The 19494-nt window shown below is 32.7% G+C and overlaps 2 protein-coding genes and 1 pseudogene across 3 annotated transcripts; all 3 read right to left on the bottom strand.

Annotated features, from left to right (window-relative positions):
• LOC107635516 (probable 2,3-bisphosphoglycerate-independent phosphoglycerate mutase) lies at positions 3900 to 7693 on the bottom strand. Of its 2 annotated transcripts, none has more exons than XM_016339001.2 (6): positions 7513 to 7693; positions 6378 to 6696; positions 5920 to 6065; positions 5441 to 5717; positions 5041 to 5313; positions 3900 to 4599 (listed from the first exon to the last, which is right to left on the bottom strand). In XM_016339001.2, the coding sequence occupies exons 2-6, from the start codon at positions 6684 to 6686 to the stop codon at positions 4114 to 4116; spliced, it is 1491 nt and encodes a 496-aa protein (XP_016194487.1). In that variant the 5' UTR covers positions 6687 to 6696; positions 7513 to 7693; the 3' UTR covers positions 3900 to 4113. The 2 variants fall into 2 exon arrangements, with proteins under 2 accessions (XP_016194487.1, XP_020977796.1); XM_021122137.1 differs by having other exon boundaries at positions 6378 to 6687.
• Positions 10244 to 14101, bottom strand: LOC107635517 (annotated as a pseudogene).
• LOC107637379 (disease resistance protein RML1A-like) lies at positions 14954 to 18838 on the bottom strand. Its single transcript, XM_016340802.2, has 4 exons — positions 18295 to 18838; positions 17052 to 18138; positions 16646 to 16951; positions 14954 to 16381 (listed from the first exon to the last, which is right to left on the bottom strand). The coding sequence occupies exons 1-4, from the start codon at positions 18783 to 18785 to the stop codon at positions 14954 to 14956; spliced, it is 3312 nt and encodes a 1103-aa protein (XP_016196288.2). The 5' UTR covers positions 18786 to 18838.

Raw genomic sequence — 19494 nt, 5'->3', positions numbered from 1 at the left:
CTAATGTTGCAAAGTTGTTTGATGACATATCCAAGAAAATGTTGGTCTCGAATGGTGTTACTTTCACTACTTTGATTGATGGACAATACAAATATGAAAATTTGATTTGGCTTGAAAGAATTTTTAAGTAATGATCAATTAAGGCATTAGGCCGGACTTGATCATGTACAATGCGCTGATCAATGGCTTTTACAAAATCTGCTATTTGAAAGAAGTTAGAAAACTTGTGAATAAGATGAGTAAGAGAGGTTTAAAATCTAACAAGATCATGTTCACAATAATAATAGATAAATATTACAAAGATATGGACATGAAATTTGTATTAAAGATAAAAAAAATGATTAAAAAGAATTTAATTTGACGAAGTAGTCTTTACTGCGCTCATATAAGGACTTTATAGAGAAAAAGAAAGAGAAAGAGGAGTAAGGAACTGAAGCTGCTGCCAACCAAGGCCAGCAATTAGTACAGCAAATACAATGACTTGTTAAAATTTAGGGATACTTGTCCTACTTTATGGTTTATTATGGGTTTATGTGTTTATGTTTAAATTAGAGTTTAAGTGTCTCTTAAAAAAATTTTCAGGATTTAATTGTCCTATTTTACTGCACCGTATTACTGATACGACAAAAGACATTTTATCCCTTGGAATAGTTCTTTGACATATCATCAGCTAACATAACACGTAGGTAAAATCCGTTAGTTTCGGAGACATTAACGGAAAAGGTAAAATGTCTGATGGAGTAAATCGTTAGGGGCCGCAATGTCATTTTTCAATTGATGAGGAGCGGAATGAAAGTTCGCAAAATAATTAAGGGTCGGGGTAGAATTTTACTCCAATATTATTATGGCCATGCCTCTGAGCATGCGTTTACGTTTGGTACGAGATATTGAAAATGAGATTAAGGAATAAAATTCGGGATTATGTTTGGTACTTAAAAATTTGAACAACAATTTCAATTTTAAAATATAAAATTTTATTTTTTTAATACTTTTAAAATATAAAACACAGAAAACTAAAAAATTTTGTAAGATGTGAACTAAAACTTTATTAATATTTTTTTTCTAAAATATTTTTAATTAAAACTTGAAAATTAAACTCTACCTCTTTAATGAAAATTAGTTAAGGCTTTCTCCTTCGTTTTTTTTCTTGCATACTCACCCTCATCAAGTCCGGACTTCATAGTCGCCACCAAGATCAGCTCATTACCGGAGTCACTGTGACTTCCTTCTTCTCCATTTCTCCCTGTCTCCTGGTGTTCGTCAGCTCCTACTTTTTCCATTGTTATCATGTTGACTTCTTTGTAAGTTCTGCCCTCCACCTCGCGATCCCTTTTAAAAGGGCTAGAGTAGCAGCATCTATAAGGGAGGGTTATTTCTTTTCTTTTTTTTTTTTTTATCAAAGATAGGAGACTTGAACTCGCAACCTCTTAATTGAGTATGAGGAGATTATGCCATTTGAGTTATAACTCATTGACAAGAGAGGGTTATTTCTTATCCTTTTAAGACATGCACCTTTTATTTTATTTGATAGCATAAGAAGATTTAATTATTGACTTTTTATCTATGTGATTAAGTTGAGAAGTTGGATAAATTATGTTTATTTTCTGATTAAACTTAATTATTATTTTGGTTATTTATTTATTTATTTTTGTAGTAGTTTTCATTTGTGGAGTTAAAAATTTTGAGGAAGTGACCCAATGTATAGAAGAAGAAATTTAAAAAGAAAAAGTGTTGAAGGAAAAAGAAAGAAGAGTATTTAAGTAATTTTATTTGTTTTAATTTTTATATATATTTTAAATTAAATATGATATTAAAATATAATTTAATTATATATATTTTATATTAAATATAATATAAAAATTTAATTTAATTTTTTATTTTTTAATCTTTGTTTTTTAATCTTAATTTTTTTTCTTAGTTAGTAGATTTTTGGATTGAACTGTGGTAACATTAAAATGGAAATCTCAAATAATGAATTGAACTTCAAATGTTTGGATTTGTTAATAGGGAAAATTCAACAATCAGCAGTAACAATGGAGCCTCAAATAAATATTTATACTACCTTGATGTCAATTTATTTTTTAAGAAAAATACTACTTATACAACAAAATTCAATCTTTGGTCAGTCTTTAATATTATTTAATTATTTTTTAATTAAAACATATTCTTATTTTTTAGATACACATTTATAATTAAGATTAATTTAAATTTTAAAAACTAAAATTTCTCTACCATCTTACCCACTTCATAGTTAGTTATTGTTTTCTTCTTTTTTTTTTCTCTTTATAACATGATTTTCTTCTTTCTTCTATTCTTCTATCTCGCTTCTTTCTTATAGTGACCGTGATTTTTTTTGTCAATTGTAACACATATAAAATTATTAACATATACAGAAAATATTTTTGAAATACATCTAAAATCATAAATCTAAAATTTAAATTTAAACATTAAAAAATAATTATAACACATCTAAAATTATGAAGTGATACACAAAATATTTCTAAAACATATTCAAAATCTTAAATAAAAAATTTAAACTCTTGCCGTGGCTGTAATTGCAGATATAACAGTGTTGACAATGTGAGAATTGTGATTCTTTAAATTGTTCTTCTACCTAAATCATTCTTCAATGCAAATTAGGATGTTGTACATAGCATGCAAAATCAATGTGATTGAATAACTAAACAGATACATACGGTTAATTATGAAATATGAATCACTTTCTCTTAAACACATCCAAAATACCTGAGATCCACTTCCAACGAAGAAGGATTAGTGACATTGATGAGGACTAACACGACGAGGAGGAGGACGAAGGAAGGCTACGGACTGAGCGGCGAGGAAGAAGGCAATGCCAAGGACGACTGAGGCAGCGTTGCAGAAGAACGGCAAAGCAGAAGAACGGCGCTGGGAATGACGCGGCGCCGACGAGGAGGACGGCGGCGTGGACGAATTAAAATTTTCAATTTTACTGAATTTATATTTTTGAAAGTGTATTTAAATGATAATCTGTTAATAATTAAAAATAATAAAACTGAAACAGAAATTTTAAATTTTAGATTTTAAATTTTATTTAGTTTGTAATTTAGATGTGTATTCAATTTTAAAAAAATATTAAATCTATTTAAATGTTTGTTTTATTTTTTTTTAATTATTGTAATAAAAAGTTGATTATTATACCATTTTTAAAGAATACTTAGAGGCGTTAAGTCAATTACTAAATACTAATGTCTTTTTTTTTTTTTGGTGTCATTACTAATGTCTGATTAAGCCACAGTAAACATAGGTAATTTCTACTTATTTACCGTGAGGTCAAAAAGTGGTAACTCCTCTAAAACAAACGTTTTATTCGCACTAGTCACCAAAAAAAAAAACCGTTTTATTCGCACTGCATTAGAACAGTACAAAACACAATGAAGCCGGTGTTAAACGCTTACCATAGAGATTAGCAGCGTTCACCATATTTACCGCTACAACTGCCACAAAATTAAAAGATGGTCGCGATTCGACCAACGACTGCTAAATAGTCGCTGCTATCTACCGCCTCTTTTGTAGTGAGCTGAGGCATCAAATTTGCCATGTTTTGTTTAAGAAATTTGCTCCAGGTCATAATCCGATCAACAAAACCTTCCTCCCTCCAAGTGTCAAGGTCTCTTTGAAGGGACGGATCTAACTTGTAGCTTATGAGAGCAAGTGTTGCTATTAATATTTCAGAATTTTTGAGATAACACTTGGAAACAAAATTTACAAGATTGATCACCTATCAATTAAATATTTGAGATAATTGATCTTGCCTCTATTTAAAATATGAGAATTTGTTCTTCACTAACTGTATTAACCAATGTTGATTATTATTCATTTAAATACTATTACTTTTGTCTCTTCTACCAACTACTAAGGGCATGAATCATTCTTTTTTATTTTGATTAGAACACTGATACATCTTCATCTCCAGAAAGGAAAACAACATTGATACACAATTCTTTTAATAGTAGTAGTGTTCAAAATTTGATGAGTTATACACTGAAAGCACTTGCTTTTTTAGGTAAAAAAAAAATGGAAAGTCTTTGGACTATTAGAATATTAACTGTCACAACACTCTTAATTTCATAGTCATGCAGTTACCACATCTATGCTGATGAATTTCTTTATAATTCCCATCATTTCACTTCCAGGAAAACGTCCCAAACATCCCCTTGCAGCTGCCAATTCATTCAGCTCATAAACTGAATCGCCGCCATAAGACTCGGAACATTTCTCTTTTCTCTCCTCTTGTTCCAAATCATTAGTCAAGTCCTCACCAGGCACAACACTGGGAATAGGAAAAGGGTCCAGAGAAGTGGTTTGAATGGTGGACTCGCCAATCGCACCAACGAAGTCTTTCAACCGACACATCGTGAATGGAACCGGTTCAAAGCTGTGATCTCCATACTCTACTGGAGTAGAGTGATCACCTGTGACACAAAGGTAAAACTGAAATTTTCCTGATGATTCTACTTCCCACAAAAGCCTTGCCAACTGCCCTACTGCAGTGTCTACAGCTTCTAATCCTTTGACTTTGAGAATGCTAGCTTTGTCATGGCCTGCATCATCTATTGCCTGTAGCACCACATAATATCTCATCACAATTCAGTAATTAAAAGAATACAACTTAGAATGCAAGCTTTAAGTAGTACTAAACACAAGACATTTGTTTGGAAATTCCCATAAGATCATGAAAACTAACGTTTCTATCAATAAAAATTCAAAACACTGATAAATATACTCATGAATGAATGAAACTAGCTTTGTAGTTTGTACCCGCGAAAGACGGTCTAACATTTTGAACATTCATCGGTAAAGATGGCAATTTACTCATCTTTTATGAATACAAAGTTTGTTTCGTTTATTCATAGATAGATTTGTCAACGTTCTAAATTTTTACGGGTAGAAATGGTAGTTTACTCTAAAGATCACTCTCTCATTAGATCATAGTCTAAACAACTATGCATTTTCCAAGCAAGTGAAAAGAGAGAGAAACCAAAGCTATAAAATTTTGACCTTGATATGAAGAAATCCAAAGTCATAGCCATCCAACCGGCCTTCTTTATGCTCATCCTCTCCAGGTACAAAAACTCGGGGGCAAGATTGCAAAGGAGCTGAGAGAGCCTTAGCTATTGCTGATGATTTTGAAGTTAGTAAAGTTCGATAATCTCCGGTGGCTCCCGGAGCTTCTAGAATATCAATACCAAGTGATAAACCCAGGCCAGCAATTATTTTTGTGGGAGCAACCATGCAAGGCCATAAATCATGTTTGTTTATAAATGGAGGAACCTGTAATAAAGATATACAATTTGAAAGACTAATAGCAGATCAATAGTACATTTACACTAATATCTTGTATAACAAAGGTTGCAGCTTAACATAACTGTGTAATATAACAATAACTGAAACATCATACCTCAATTCGAATGCCACAACCTCTTAAAAGGACTACATTTGCTATGTTCTTCCCTTCTGCGGCACGTTTAGCATTCACAGGATGAGAAACCAATATTTTTGTTATTTCCTTGGACAACTCATTAACGACATCAGCTGTGTTTCTTGCTTCATCAGAATCATCTAAAGCTTCGGCTTTCAAAAGTAGGCGGTTGTCCTTTAATGGGTCTGTTCCTGAAATATTTCCACTCAAATTTGGTCCTTTGACAACCACTCCACATCTATGTTCTGTTGCATACCTATGAATTTTTTAAATTAAAGCCAAATCATCCAAGATGCCCCAAAATGTATGTCATGAGTAATATATATAGATTTCTTTGCTACTTAAATTTTCTCTGGCAACAACCAAAATGTTCCCAAGTCTACTTCATAAAAATGGAGAACAAAAACATCAAAAACTCAATATAATTAATGCTAAGTGGCAACCTTAAGCATCTTCACCTGACTCTAACTTCATATTGAGGGAAAGATGGCAGCTTCATTCCGTCGAGGGCAGCACAAAGTATGGGGCCTTCTTCTTCGAAGTGCCTGTCAGCCCTCCTACTGGTGACTATTCCAGTTTTCTCATCAAGTGTTGCAAAATTTGACTGCAGAAAATAAGGGGGGAATCACCAAGTTATTAACATGTGAAATTCAGAAAAGCCTGAGATATAACTATTTTGCAATAGGAAGATTAAGAAGTAATCATAAAAACAAAGAATACTAAGAAACCACAGTTTTTGCGAGGAACATAGATATAACATCAGTAAGTATGTTGAAAGTGTAATGTCAAATTAAAATAAAGTATGTTCATATCTACTAAAAAATGATACCTCTGTTTCATTCTATTTGTTAAGTTCAAGTTTTTTTTCCTAACTAAATAATGAAAACAAACAGTGAGAATTGGGATCTACACCAACCTTAAAAGCAATATCACCAGGTGACATGGCCAATCCAGCCCCCATGGACTCAAATGCACCTCGACCACGATAATAAACTCTAGGATCATAACCCAACAAGGAAAGATGTGCAGTGTCACTTCCACAAGCCAAGCCAACCTCAACAGGGTCCATTAGTCCATTGATTCCAGCTGACGCAATGGCGTCCAAGTTAGGCAGTTTCGCTGCTTGAAGAGGAGTCTTGTATCCAAGCCTCGGCAGCGACACATCGCCCAGCCCATCTATCAGCACAAATGCCACTCTTTTCTTTGGCAGCTCTGGACTACTCATTCTGCTCCTTCTATTCTCAGGTTAGATATATAGTAGCAGTGTTAAACATCTAAAACAGAAAATTCTTAAAAAAAAAAAAGAAATTGCTGATATATTCAGCAACTTCACTCTCAGATGATTCCTTCACATAGAACACAAATAGCATATTATCGATTACACACAAAGATTTTACCTTTGAGCTATTTCACAGCTTAGAATACACCACCCAACACTTCATGTGTATTTTTCTAACAAAAATCTAAAATCAATTATTTAAAGAAAAATGGGACCTGCTACATAAAAAAAAGGGTAATAACCAACCAGCAGAAAACCAACAACAAAATCATAACTTTGTTTCAGTTTTGTGTTCAGTATTCAATTTAGAAACATGTGTATGCATTGATGTTGATAGTGTTCATTTGCCAAGTTAGAGTACGTACTGCAGAGTACTGTATTATTTATATATATACCATGTTAGTTAGGCAATTAGTTAAATTGGTAGTGGCTAGTTAGTTAGGCAAGGGTTGTATATAAGGTTGATATACACTGTAATTGTAATTAACTTCTCTGATAAAATAGCCACTGTTCCAGAAAGTTCTCTTTTCTACTCTTTCTTTCTATCTCCCTCTCCGTCATTGTTATTCACCATTTCTCGCCTGGTTCTTGGCAGAGCTCATCAAATGGCTTCTGAACACACTTTTTTCACAACTGATCCGCTTCTTGTGTATTTAAAAACTCACGGCAACAAGTAAAACGGGGCAAAATGAACATGCAATGAAAGAAATCAAATTTCCATTGATGAATTTGACAGCATATCAGAAGAACATTGAAAAATTACAAATGTTACCTTGATTGATCAATCAGCGTGCGGGATCCAGAGAGAATTGATGAAGATTGATGAAAATATGAATTGAGGGATGCTAATTACTTTCAAAATGACAACTTTATTCTCTTCATAGCCCTTTATTCGCACATGAACCAGAACTTATTCTCCTTGTGAGTGATTCTGTCAATAAACTAATAAACAAAGTTGGCTCAGGATTTGGTGGCTCAGGAACTTTTGGACCATTTAGTGGTCCAAGTAGAAAACATATTTTTGGAGTTTTTTTATCAATTGCTACGTAGTCTTTGAACTAATTTTAATTACAAATCAACCCCATATATTTTATTTAATTATAAAAATAGTTTTTTATTTTATAAATTATTATTTTATCAATTATCTATTATATTTATTAACAATCAAATACAAAAATAACAACCAATTATATCCTCCATTCATCCTAATAATTCCAATTGATTAAAAAATTAACTTTGATCTCGTTACATTCGTCCATGGCTTCCAAATTGTGTTTCCTTGAAATTCAATCGATTGGTTTTTCAAAACAATCGATTTAATGATATCTCAATCGATTGGTTTACACTATATCACAAAACAATCGATTGAAAGTTATAAGGTAGAATGGTAAAAAGCTTAAACCAATCGATTGTTTATACTTTCCAATCGAATGAATGTCTCCAAACAATCGATTGTTGTTGTTACTCAATTGATTGAATTGACGAAAACAACATGGATTTGCCAAATACAATCGATTGGAAAGTGATGACATTGAAGTTTTAGCCAAATTCAGTCGATTGGTAATGTAATCCAATCGATTGGAAGGTGATGAAGTTGAATGTTTTGCCAATTTCAATCGATTGATAATGGAATATCCATCTACTCAATCAATTGGTAATGTTCTCATTTTTCAGAATTCTGTAGGATTTTGCACAATTTATTCTATTCTACTTTCATAAATCACAAATAGGTTGTACAAATCCTCATTAATCCAATTTTTTTTTCAATCACCATGATCAGGATCTTATTATCTTCTTGCACCAATATCAATGTATTAACATAAGAACAATTTTTATCACTTAACTTAAATCATTGATCCTGTAGTTTGGTCTAGTTTGGACAAAGAAAATGTATTTCTACTAGTATTAATACTACATGACGAAATTATTTTGCTAACCAAATTTAACCAAGTTGGTTCAATAGCTTATTGGTATAATAAAAAACAATTGATTGAGTAGATGGGTACCATTACCAATCGATTGAAATTGGCAAAACATTCAACTTCATCACCTTCCAATCGATTGGATTACATTACCAATCGATTGAATTTGGCTAAAACTTCAATGTCATCACTTTCCAATCGATTGTATTTAGCAAATCCATGTTGTTTTCGTGAATTCAATCGATTGAGCAACAACAATCGATTGGTTTAAGTTTTTTACCATTCTACCTTACAACTTTCAATCGATTGTTTTGAAAAACCAATCGATTGAATTTCAAGGAAACACGATTTGGAAGCCATGGACGAACGTAACGAGATCAAAGTTAATTTTTTAATCAATTGGAATTATTAGGATGAATGGAGGATATAATTGGTTGTTATTTTTGTATTTGATTGTTAATAAATATAATAGATAATTGATAAAATAATAATTTATAAAATAAAAAATTATTTTTATAATAAAATAAAATATATGGGATTAATTTGTAATTAAAATTAATTCAAGGACTACGTAATAATTGATAAAAAAAACTCCAAAAACATATTTTTTACTTGGACCACTAAGTGGTCCAAAGGTTCCTGAACCACTGAATCCTGTGCCTCAAATCTTATTAATTAAAAAAAATAAAGCTTAAATATTTCTTATGTATTGATTAAATGATAGGTTGATTTTTAGAAGAATTTATATTAATATTTTGAAGAATAAATAGTTAAATTAGTTTTTAAAAGATTATGCATATTTAAATTAAATCTGAATTTTTTTAATTAAATTCATCCTTAAAATCAATACNNNNTAACTATTAACTCTATATATAATAGATTCACATTTCTATTTTAGAAGATAACCATTTAAATAGTGAATATAAAAAATATAGTTCTAGTTATTTTACTTATAAAGTACAATATATAATTACACTAGCGTACAAACAAAATACATATAAATTAAAGCCTTTAGTTATCCACATAATCATGTCATTTAAAGGTATAAGTTGGCAAATGAATATGACTTTGTTCACCATGAACAAGAGATCATCAATTCTATCTAACTCTTATGGAAATTGTGCATAGAATCAATACTTTAATTGGTGTTTAAGAAGTGGTGGAATCAACCTTTTTTTTTTAATTATTTAAAGCTAAAAAATAAGAATAATGCCACCTTATCCTGATAAAATTATCCTGAAATTATTTATGATTATTCATATTTTCTTTTATGTTGTTTGTTGATGATTGCATGCTTAGTTTGTTGATTACTATTGTCTTTACCATTTGGTTATTGCCATGATTTTTTAAATCATTCTTCTGTGTAAACACCAAGTTGATATGGGAAAAACAATACCAAGCAAATATGAATATTTTTATGGATGATTATTTTTTTTAGAATTTACTACTTTTAAAAATACTAGTACTTAAAAATGGTCAAATTATATTTTCCATGGTTCTATTCTATGTCATTGCACGTTCATTTCATATTTGTTGCTCATGATGTTGATCATATTTGTTACTTCTTATGATTTAGCAATTATAAAATAAAATAAAATAAAAAACCAAATAATTCTTTACAAATATTGGGACAAAACTATTCTCTTCATAACTGAAGAGTTGGCAAAACAACCTTTTCTATAAACTATTTAAAATAGGATATAACTACTACTGCTAAAACAAAAATTGCATATCTAATGCATAAAACTCCAAAAGTCCAAAACTAAAACACTGAAAGATCTACTCCACTTGATTCATTTGTGAGCCCCAACTGTGTTCTTGCAAGCATCAGCACATTCTTGTGGCTTTGCCTTGTCCTCACAAGTCTACAAAATTAAAATACATTTATCAGTCACTAAAATTGCTTAACCAAGATTTTAGTATTCTAAAATAAATAGAGACAACATGACTTATTTTTCATGTTCTCATTATTTATTTATCAGTTTGTTACCATAGAATATAGGCTCCATCTCAAGAGTACATACCACACTATGATAAATAATATATTTTTTTAAACAGTAAATAATTTTTACTAAATTTATAAATAACATGTACATTGCACATAATGTACGGTAATCAGAAAGTTAGTTAGTGAGTGTGTCCAGCTCAGCACAATTAGTTAGAATCTGTTAAACAATTGTGTATATATAGCACAAATCTCTGTCTTGTTCATTATTTCTTCATCATCTCAGTTTCTGATACCTCACATTTTTCTATTCTAAAAGAAATAATTTTTACTCTTCATCGTAGTATTATTCGTGATAAGTAGTAATAATAATAATAAACCACACGAACATTACTCTTTTGAAAATAATAATAAAAGCTTTATTATTCATTGTACATAGGCTTTTTCCTTGAAATCTAATTAAAAAAAAAAAAAAACTAATCTGTTCAAATAAATGACATAACCTCTTTGCAGGGTTGATCAGCATTGCAAGCCTGACCAGCATTGCAACAAGCCTTGTCCATCATATTCCCCTAAGTCATCAATAACACTAGATATCAGCTATCATGACATTTTTTACTATAGCTTGTTTTGTCAAAATCAAAATACATAACATAGAATGAAATACTTAAATTGAAAGATCATGAATATATTCACCTGAGCTTGTCCAATGGCTTGGCCAGGATTCATGTTCTGGTTCTGATCCATTGTTGATTTCTTTGTTTTGGACTTGTTAAAAAAAGATTAATTCAACGATATGAACTTATTAATGTTGAATTTGACTCATATGGAAAGCATATACATATTTATTTATATAATAGCTTAAATTGATCAACTGAGTGACACATGTAATGATTTTGCACCGTTTATCTTGGTTGCTTTGGTTTAGGCTTAAGACCAGGAATTTGTCTTTTGTTACTAAATTGACGGTTAAATCAAAGTGAGAAAGCTAAAATTAGAGCAAATGGAACGAATTCATGGCAAAAAAAAAAAAGAAAGTATCAAATAGATCAGTCCTCTTTATTTTCCCTTTTTGGGTTTCTCTTCATTCAAATATGTTTTGGAATTCAAGTATAAGCAAAGTAGAATCCCTTTCAATCTCAGGCTAAAATACAATGTAATCAAGAAAGTGGAAAATATGTAACCAGAAAAGAGAATATGCTAGCATATTAAAGATAAAAATATATATCATAAAATATAGTAGATTCTAATCAAATTAAACATATGCTGCTATCATCTTTAAATGATTTGTCCTCGCTCAATTCTATTTGAGTTTTTTGCTTCAAAAAAGAAGTTGCAATTCAATCATTTTCATGCCTTAGGAGATGTTCAAAGTCATGGCAACTGCAGCAAGTTCCACAGAGTAGTATATCTTCTAAAAGCAATAAAATCTTCGAAGACAAAACAAATATATTGGATCTACTTGACAAACATATTGAAATTTGAAAGTGAAAATGTAAAGCAAATAGTTTTCTTACTTTTTTCACTTCCTCCTCTCATTGTAGATTCACAAAATGGTAATCAATATGTGCTAAATGACCACCAAGTAAGATGAAATCCTGTGCAATCTGCTAAGTGGACCTTTGAACCAGTTGAGCTAACCAACATTGCAATCTTAATACCAAAGGAAGATAACATTTGTTAAGGCTTGGAGGTTCATATCATACAAATGACTCGTCTTTGATTCATTCAAAAGTCCAACTACTTCTGCTAGGAGACGCAAGTTCTTGGGGAAACAATGTCATCTGGGATACAGAAGTTTATCCGTGGACAAACACCACCTGAAGACATGGCACCATCTTTTGGTTCTCTGACACCACCCTTGCTTTTGGATATGTAACAAACTCTGTCAACAGGAACATTTTCAAAATCCCAGTATCCAGTGCTTTTCACCTCTATGATCTCATCATCCAAAACCAGAGTTTGCAAAATCTCTTCTATCTGCTGGTTTGAGACTTCAGCAGTGAAGACTCCACTCTTTCTGCTCCATTCCAGAACTCCATCACGCGTAACAACTTTCTGCCTGGAAATGTACTTCAAGCACACGCTCTTCATGACATTTATTAACTCTTTATCAAGATTCCCTTCGCTGTACCAATCCCCACCTGTGGTTTCCTCGGATGGTTCAAACTGTGCTGCCATGTAGTGCTTTTTTGCTTTGTTTTGGATGTTAACAACCTCCTTGATCAACTTAAGGGATTTATGACCATATTATCTGGGAGATTTGTTCCTCTTTTCATGTCTGCTGACCACATCCCAATGTCTCTCTTGCTAAGAATGAGATTATAGAGTACATGCTATCCATCTGTCAAAGTATCAGAAACTAAAGCCAACTCTCACTTCTGTTTAAGGCTGGAAGAAGATCCTTGCAAACGACTCATTCCTTACGAAAAAAAAAAAAACTGGCAAAAACAACGTGTATAACTAATGTAATTCAAATGGTTTGTAACAAATTGAACTATCAAATGTATATCACTTTTCTGAAAATCAAATAAATGAACAACATTGATTCAATCAAGCATATGATCTCCAACCCCTATCTCATCTTGTTCATGAACATGACAAAGGAAATAATCACTATCAGAAAACTGAATATTTGCAAAGTAGCTCAACAATTATCACTATGACATGACATTTACAACTACTTACAACTCCAAGAACAGAACAAGCAGCAAAATCCAAAATTCACGACAATTCAACTGCTATGTAGTATCTAATTTTCAAGGCAAAACTAAAAGTGATAAATATAACTGCATTCAACTAAAATGGCTAATACTCATGAATTGTGATGAAGGGGAAAAAAAAAAGTCTTGCCAATGTTAATCATAAGCTAAACAGATTATCCTGACTAATCAGCAATAATTCATTAGTTACATAAACAATATTCAGAAAGGGAGAGACTGCACCAAGTGGATAGCTTGAATACCAGAATAGCAATTTCAGCTTCTTATCCTTAGATGCAGGTACTAATAATACAGAAGAAACAAAAGCCAGAGAGTTGAAAATAAAGCTAACATTACTTGTATACCCAAAAGGGTAGACACCCAAATACCCTCTCTATTTCACTCACAAGGGTTCAACATCATTTCTATTGAAAACAACTAAACAACCTGCAAAGTTAAGTTCTTTTGGGGACAAATTCATAAAACAACAATTCCAAAAAATTGAGGGGCGTATATAATTGATGTCTTTGACGATTCTAGAAATCAGAGGCAACATAAATGAGAACAACAGAGAAGCATCACAGGAAACAAGGAAGCTAACACAGACGAATTGGTCAATCAGAGGATCACACATTTTATCAAACATGTAGCATGCAACCAGTTGCAAATATAACTCAACAACAAACAGAGTAAGACACGGACGAGTTAACAACAAACAGGGATAATCCAAACAACATTTAGTATAAAATATATGTTAGAATACAAAATATATATATATATATATATATATATACCAAAAGATATGAGACTCGAACTCGCAACCTCTTAATTGAGTATGGGGAGTCTATGCCATTTGAGCTATTACTCATTGGCTTAAAAATTTAGAAAGATAGGAGACTCGAACCCACAACCTCTTAATTGAGCATGGAGAATCTATGCCATTTGAGCTATTACTCATTGGCGAATACAAAATATATATTAAAAATGAGTTAATTAATATTTGTATTTATATGTAGATACATATATAGGGATTGTCTTATTCAGTTTGAGGAACAAGCATGGAATATGTTCTCACCTTAACATGTTCGGCAATGTTTAAATATTTTGGTTACGAAACGCCGTCATATGAAGGGTAGGAGTGTTAGTGGATCGGATTTTATCTGGGTATTCGTGGTATTTATTCAAATTCAATCTAAAAAATACGGATATGGATTCCATCCGCACACTAATAGAATTGAATTGCGAATTTTGTGTATGTATCTTGAGTAAAAAAAAAACATATTTAAAAAAATATAAAAAAATAAATTTTATTGATATATTTTTAATAAAAATAAACTTTTAAAAAACCTTTTGTATTTTGAAGATATATCGATAGGAAGGAATGTGTGGATCGTATCAGATCCAAATTTAAAAACTGTGGATATTAGATCCGATTTTATTTTAGTGCGGATTGAATCGAAATTTCGGCCATATCCGATCTGATTTGATCCGCGTTCACCCTAATAAAGGTAACCGAGGAGAATTGTTCCTTTGAACGACTTGGTTTTCTTCTCCATCCAGTACTTCCTCTGGGATCGTGGAGAGATTTTCCGGTTTTTGTTTTATTACTGGACTCTCACTATAAAAGGAATGAGCGTTTCTACATCAAAAACTATGTTGTTGATCATTCATGTGGTGAATCATCTTCGTTTTCACTTCGTCAAGCGTGAAAACTGAGTGATCAAGATGATCCCGTCTTCCGTAGCTGCGTCTATCATAAAAGAACTGGAACTCCGGATCCACATTTTGAAAGGCATCCAGGATGTCTGAGGCATACAGGGGGCAAACCCCGCACCCTATCACCTCCCATTCGTATCGCAACGGCTCATACCGTGGCCTTCCTTCCACATAAGCTATCATAAAAGATTCAGCTTCGAATTTAAATGTAACATTCTTATCACGCAATCGATGGTGATGACTAACTTCAAACCATATACAAACATGGTTTGAGCTCCATCTACTCGTTTTGGCAAACTGTTGACTATCAGATAAACTGGATTTACATCTGAATCTGGGAGGCCATTTTGCAGAACGAACAGGACCAATAGGAGGAACTCCTCTTTGAGAAGGAATATGATAAACAACACAGCACAAAATGAACCCCACCAGCGTATGGATATAAGGTTCATCCGCATCAAGGTCAACGGTTACCGAACTCTCCCTTGTCTGATATTTGAACCATGATGGAACCTCGCTTCCGGGATAAAAAACCTGGCCGTTGGATTTAGTGTGATATATAGGGTCCCAATTATTATCACCAGAGTATGGATCGCTATATTTATTTTGCAGCATCCCATTCGACAAGTCTCTGATTGCTACTCCCATCATTGTATGATGCACATATTCTACAAATGAATTCTCATCGAGCCTCTCGCAGTTTTCAAATGAGATAGATATTAGATTTAAACTGAACACTGTCTTTGCGTTGAATACTTTCTCCAGCGATGTGCAGTTTGTGGCAGATAAATGTATAATAGATGGTGGAAGCTCTGGTAAAGATCCAAGGCTGCAGCAGTCAATTAAGTTGACATCCTGTAACTGTGATAAGGCTTTCAAATTGTAAGGGAGTTCAATCAACTGTTTGCATCCTTCAAGATTCAGTTCCTCAAGGGATCCTAAGAGACACAGTTCGTCTGGAAGAGTTTCAAGTCTCATATTAGTGAGATGAAACTTTACGAGTTTGTTGAGACGACCAATTGATGATTGCAACATTTCGATTATTGTCCCATATAAATTCAAACTCGTTAATTCCTCTGATGACACTGAAAATTCCTTCAAGCTTGAGCAGCCACTAACATCGAGTTTTTGAAGAGATTTAAAATGGATCTTGTTTTCAAGACTCTTTAGTGCTTTGCAACCTCTAACACTCAAGGTTTCGAGCTTGTGGGTGGATAAAATGGATGGATGAAGTTCACACAAGCTTACACATTTATTGAGGTATACTTTTTCAAGGTTTAATGCCCGAGTAAAATCTGGAAGCTCCACCAGCTGCTTGCATCCACTAAGGTTAATCTTCTTTAAATTTACAAGATCCTATAACAATTAAGGGGACCATCATCGCATCTTCAAATACGTTTGGTTTACATTTTCATTTTTAATGTTGTTTGTTTTTTGGATTTTGTAAAGAAAAAAATGAAAATAGAAAGAAAACATGTTTTTATTTTTTTCACGTTTTTTTTTTTTTGTAAAATCCAAAAAACAAAAAACACAGAAAATAAAAACATAAACCAAATGCATCTTAGTTTTCTATTTAGAGGAGACTATAAAAGATGCTCTTGTACATATAAATATCAATACCTGAACTCCATCCCAAAGTTTAGAAAGTTGGCTATCTGGCATAGAAAGAGTGACAAGCTTCTCAGCACAAAAAGTTGACGGAAGAGACTTCATAGGGCAGCCACTCCACTCCAAGTATCTTAGTTCATTTGGAAATGACTCGAGAGTTGAAGAAACGCACACATTCGCTGATGTTTCATGCCTCCGGGAATCATAAAATTTGAGAATCCTTATATTAGGCATCTTTTTGAAAGTGTCACCATCTAAATGTAGATCTCTTGTAATTTGAGACAAGTCCAACATAATGCCTTCAATAGAGTCTGTTCCCTGCAAACAATCCAATGGCCAAACATGTTATCATGTTAGTTGCATTTCCTGCATTAACACATATAATCAAGGAAAGTAATTAAATATGTGGTTTTCTTACCTTATTATTATTCAGTACATTGTAGACATCCTTATGGTTACTTAAGCGGCTACGTCTTCCTGGGTATTTAATTGATTCTTGACGAACTATTTCTCGACCCATTTGCTCTATCAAATCATGCATTTCTATTGTATTACAATTTGAAATAGTTATGAGAGCTTTACGTGAAAGGTTGCCTATACCAATAGCAGGAAAAAGACCACAGGAATCTAGAAATGATACGACAACATCCTTATCTTCTCCTTTGAAAAAAAATGCAAGGTCAAGGAATATGTCCTTCTCTAAATCATCTAGCCCATCATAACTCAATTTTAAGACATTAAAAATGTCTTTATTAGGATAAATCTTGAGTTTTCCCAAAGCACTTTCCCATTCTTCTATGGTTTTGGAATATAAAAAAGATCCCAAGACTTTTAAAGCCAATGGAACACCTTTTGCATAATTGACTGCCATTTTAGAAACCTCTTCATATCCAGCTTCAGAATAGACTTTGTCAAAAGCATTCAAGCAAAAAAGCTTAAGGGAATTTTCAAAACTCAAGCCCTGGAGCTCATATATTCCATGAACTTTTCTAAGGACATGCTTGTCTCTAGTAGTTACAATGATCCTACTACCTGGTCCCAACCATTGTGTAGCAAGATGTTCAAACTGTTCTAATGTATCCATATCATCAAGCACTATGAAAACTTTTTTTCGACTCAACTTTCTCTTGATAAAAGCGGATCTTGCTTTGGATGATCCTTTCAAAACAAGACTTTCTCCGGCTAATAACTCAGAAATAAGTTTCTCACATAAATAAGGCACACCAAACTTTTGTGATTCTTCTCTTACATTTTTCAACATACAACTTCCTTCATACTGGGAAGAATATTTATCAAATAAGAATTCAGCAATAGTAGTTTTACCTATTCCTCCCATCCCCCAAATTCCTATGATTCGGACCTCGCTCGATTCAATTTCCAATAATGATTCAATACATGTAAAACTATCATCAATTCCAACAAGACCTTTGGATTCTATTGAAAAAATATATGACAATTTTTCTGAAATATCATTCACAATTTCTTCAATGAATTTAGATTCATCCCTGTTGTATAAACAAATATAAGAAAATATTACACATTACAAGTATAATTGAAAAGAAAACAAGTATAACAATGACGAAATAAAAAATAAAAAGCTTAGCAGGTATGCATATGCATATGGCAATATAGTGGATTAAGTAGTAAAAAGAAGAACTTACGGATATTTTGATGGATAATGAAATCCAGATAAATTAGAAGCTTCCTTTAAAGCCAATCTCCAACTTTGCACCTTCATCATATTTCCCTTCAATCTGTGTTGGTGTTTATCAAAAGCCTCCTTAAAGGAATTATTCTGATGCCGCACATCAGAGGGAACAACGTTGTAGAAAACAGGTATCACAATCCTTTTATCTCGTTTCATGCATTGAATTACTTTCTCGAGTTCATTCAAGGACCAAGTTGAAGCAGCATAGTTTTCCGAAAAGATGACCAAAGAAATAGAAGACTCTTCAATGGCTTGAATAAGCGTGGATGAAATGTCATCTCCAGGGTGCAGTTTCTCATCGTCTACGAAGAAATCGATATGGTTACGATGCAATTCTTTTCTCAAATGGCTAAGAAAAGAAGTGCGGATGTCTTCTCCTCTAAAGCTGATGAAGACATCATGTTTGATGCTGGGAGCATCCAATAAAAAAGAAGAAGAAGCCATTGAAAACTAGGAATTGACTCTAGACAGCGGTGGGATCTTCAACACAGTGATTTTGTGAGTTACTATGAGTGCAGTGTCAACGTACATACATAGATTAATCTTCCGGGTTGTTTCTTGGCTGGTTCCTCCTTAGAAGACTCGAATTCGCAACCTCTTAATTGAGTAAAAATTTGGAAAGATAAGAGAGTCGAACCCGCAACCTCTTAATTGAGTATGAGGAGTCTATGCCATTTAAGCTATTACTCATCGACGCACTATTCTTTTTGTTAAAACTCTCAATTCTTAGTGTTAAATCCAATTCAACTAGTTATCTTTTACAAATTATATAATATTTNTTTTTCTAAATCCAGAGGCGCAAGCCGTTTGTGGTTCGTCATCTTCCGCCGCTTTTCATCCATGCCACCTTTCTCTTAGGCGCTCAACCTCGACGCCGCCTTCCTCCTCCTCGGCGCTCATCCACAACGCCTTCTTCTTCTTCTTCGGTGCTCATCTTCATTGCCGCCTTTCTCCTCTTCTTCGTCATTCGTCCCGCATCAGCGTCGCTGTTCGTCCGCACCGAAAACGTATCCGTGTCGCACTTCTCTATCTCTAGTATTTTTGATTGTACAATTTTAAAAAATTTTGGTTGAGTTCATTCATAAAGATATGTTAATCCTTTTTTTCGTTTAATAAAAGGTTTTTTTTTTAATTTATGCATAATATTAAAAGT

The sequence above is a fragment of the Arachis ipaensis genome, chromosome B04 (assembly GCF_000816755.2).
Source record: "Arachis ipaensis cultivar K30076 chromosome B04, Araip1.1, whole genome shotgun sequence".
Taxonomy (NCBI): domain Eukaryota; kingdom Viridiplantae; phylum Streptophyta; class Magnoliopsida; order Fabales; family Fabaceae; genus Arachis; species Arachis ipaensis.
This window is presented reverse-complemented; position numbering and strand designations above follow the sequence as displayed.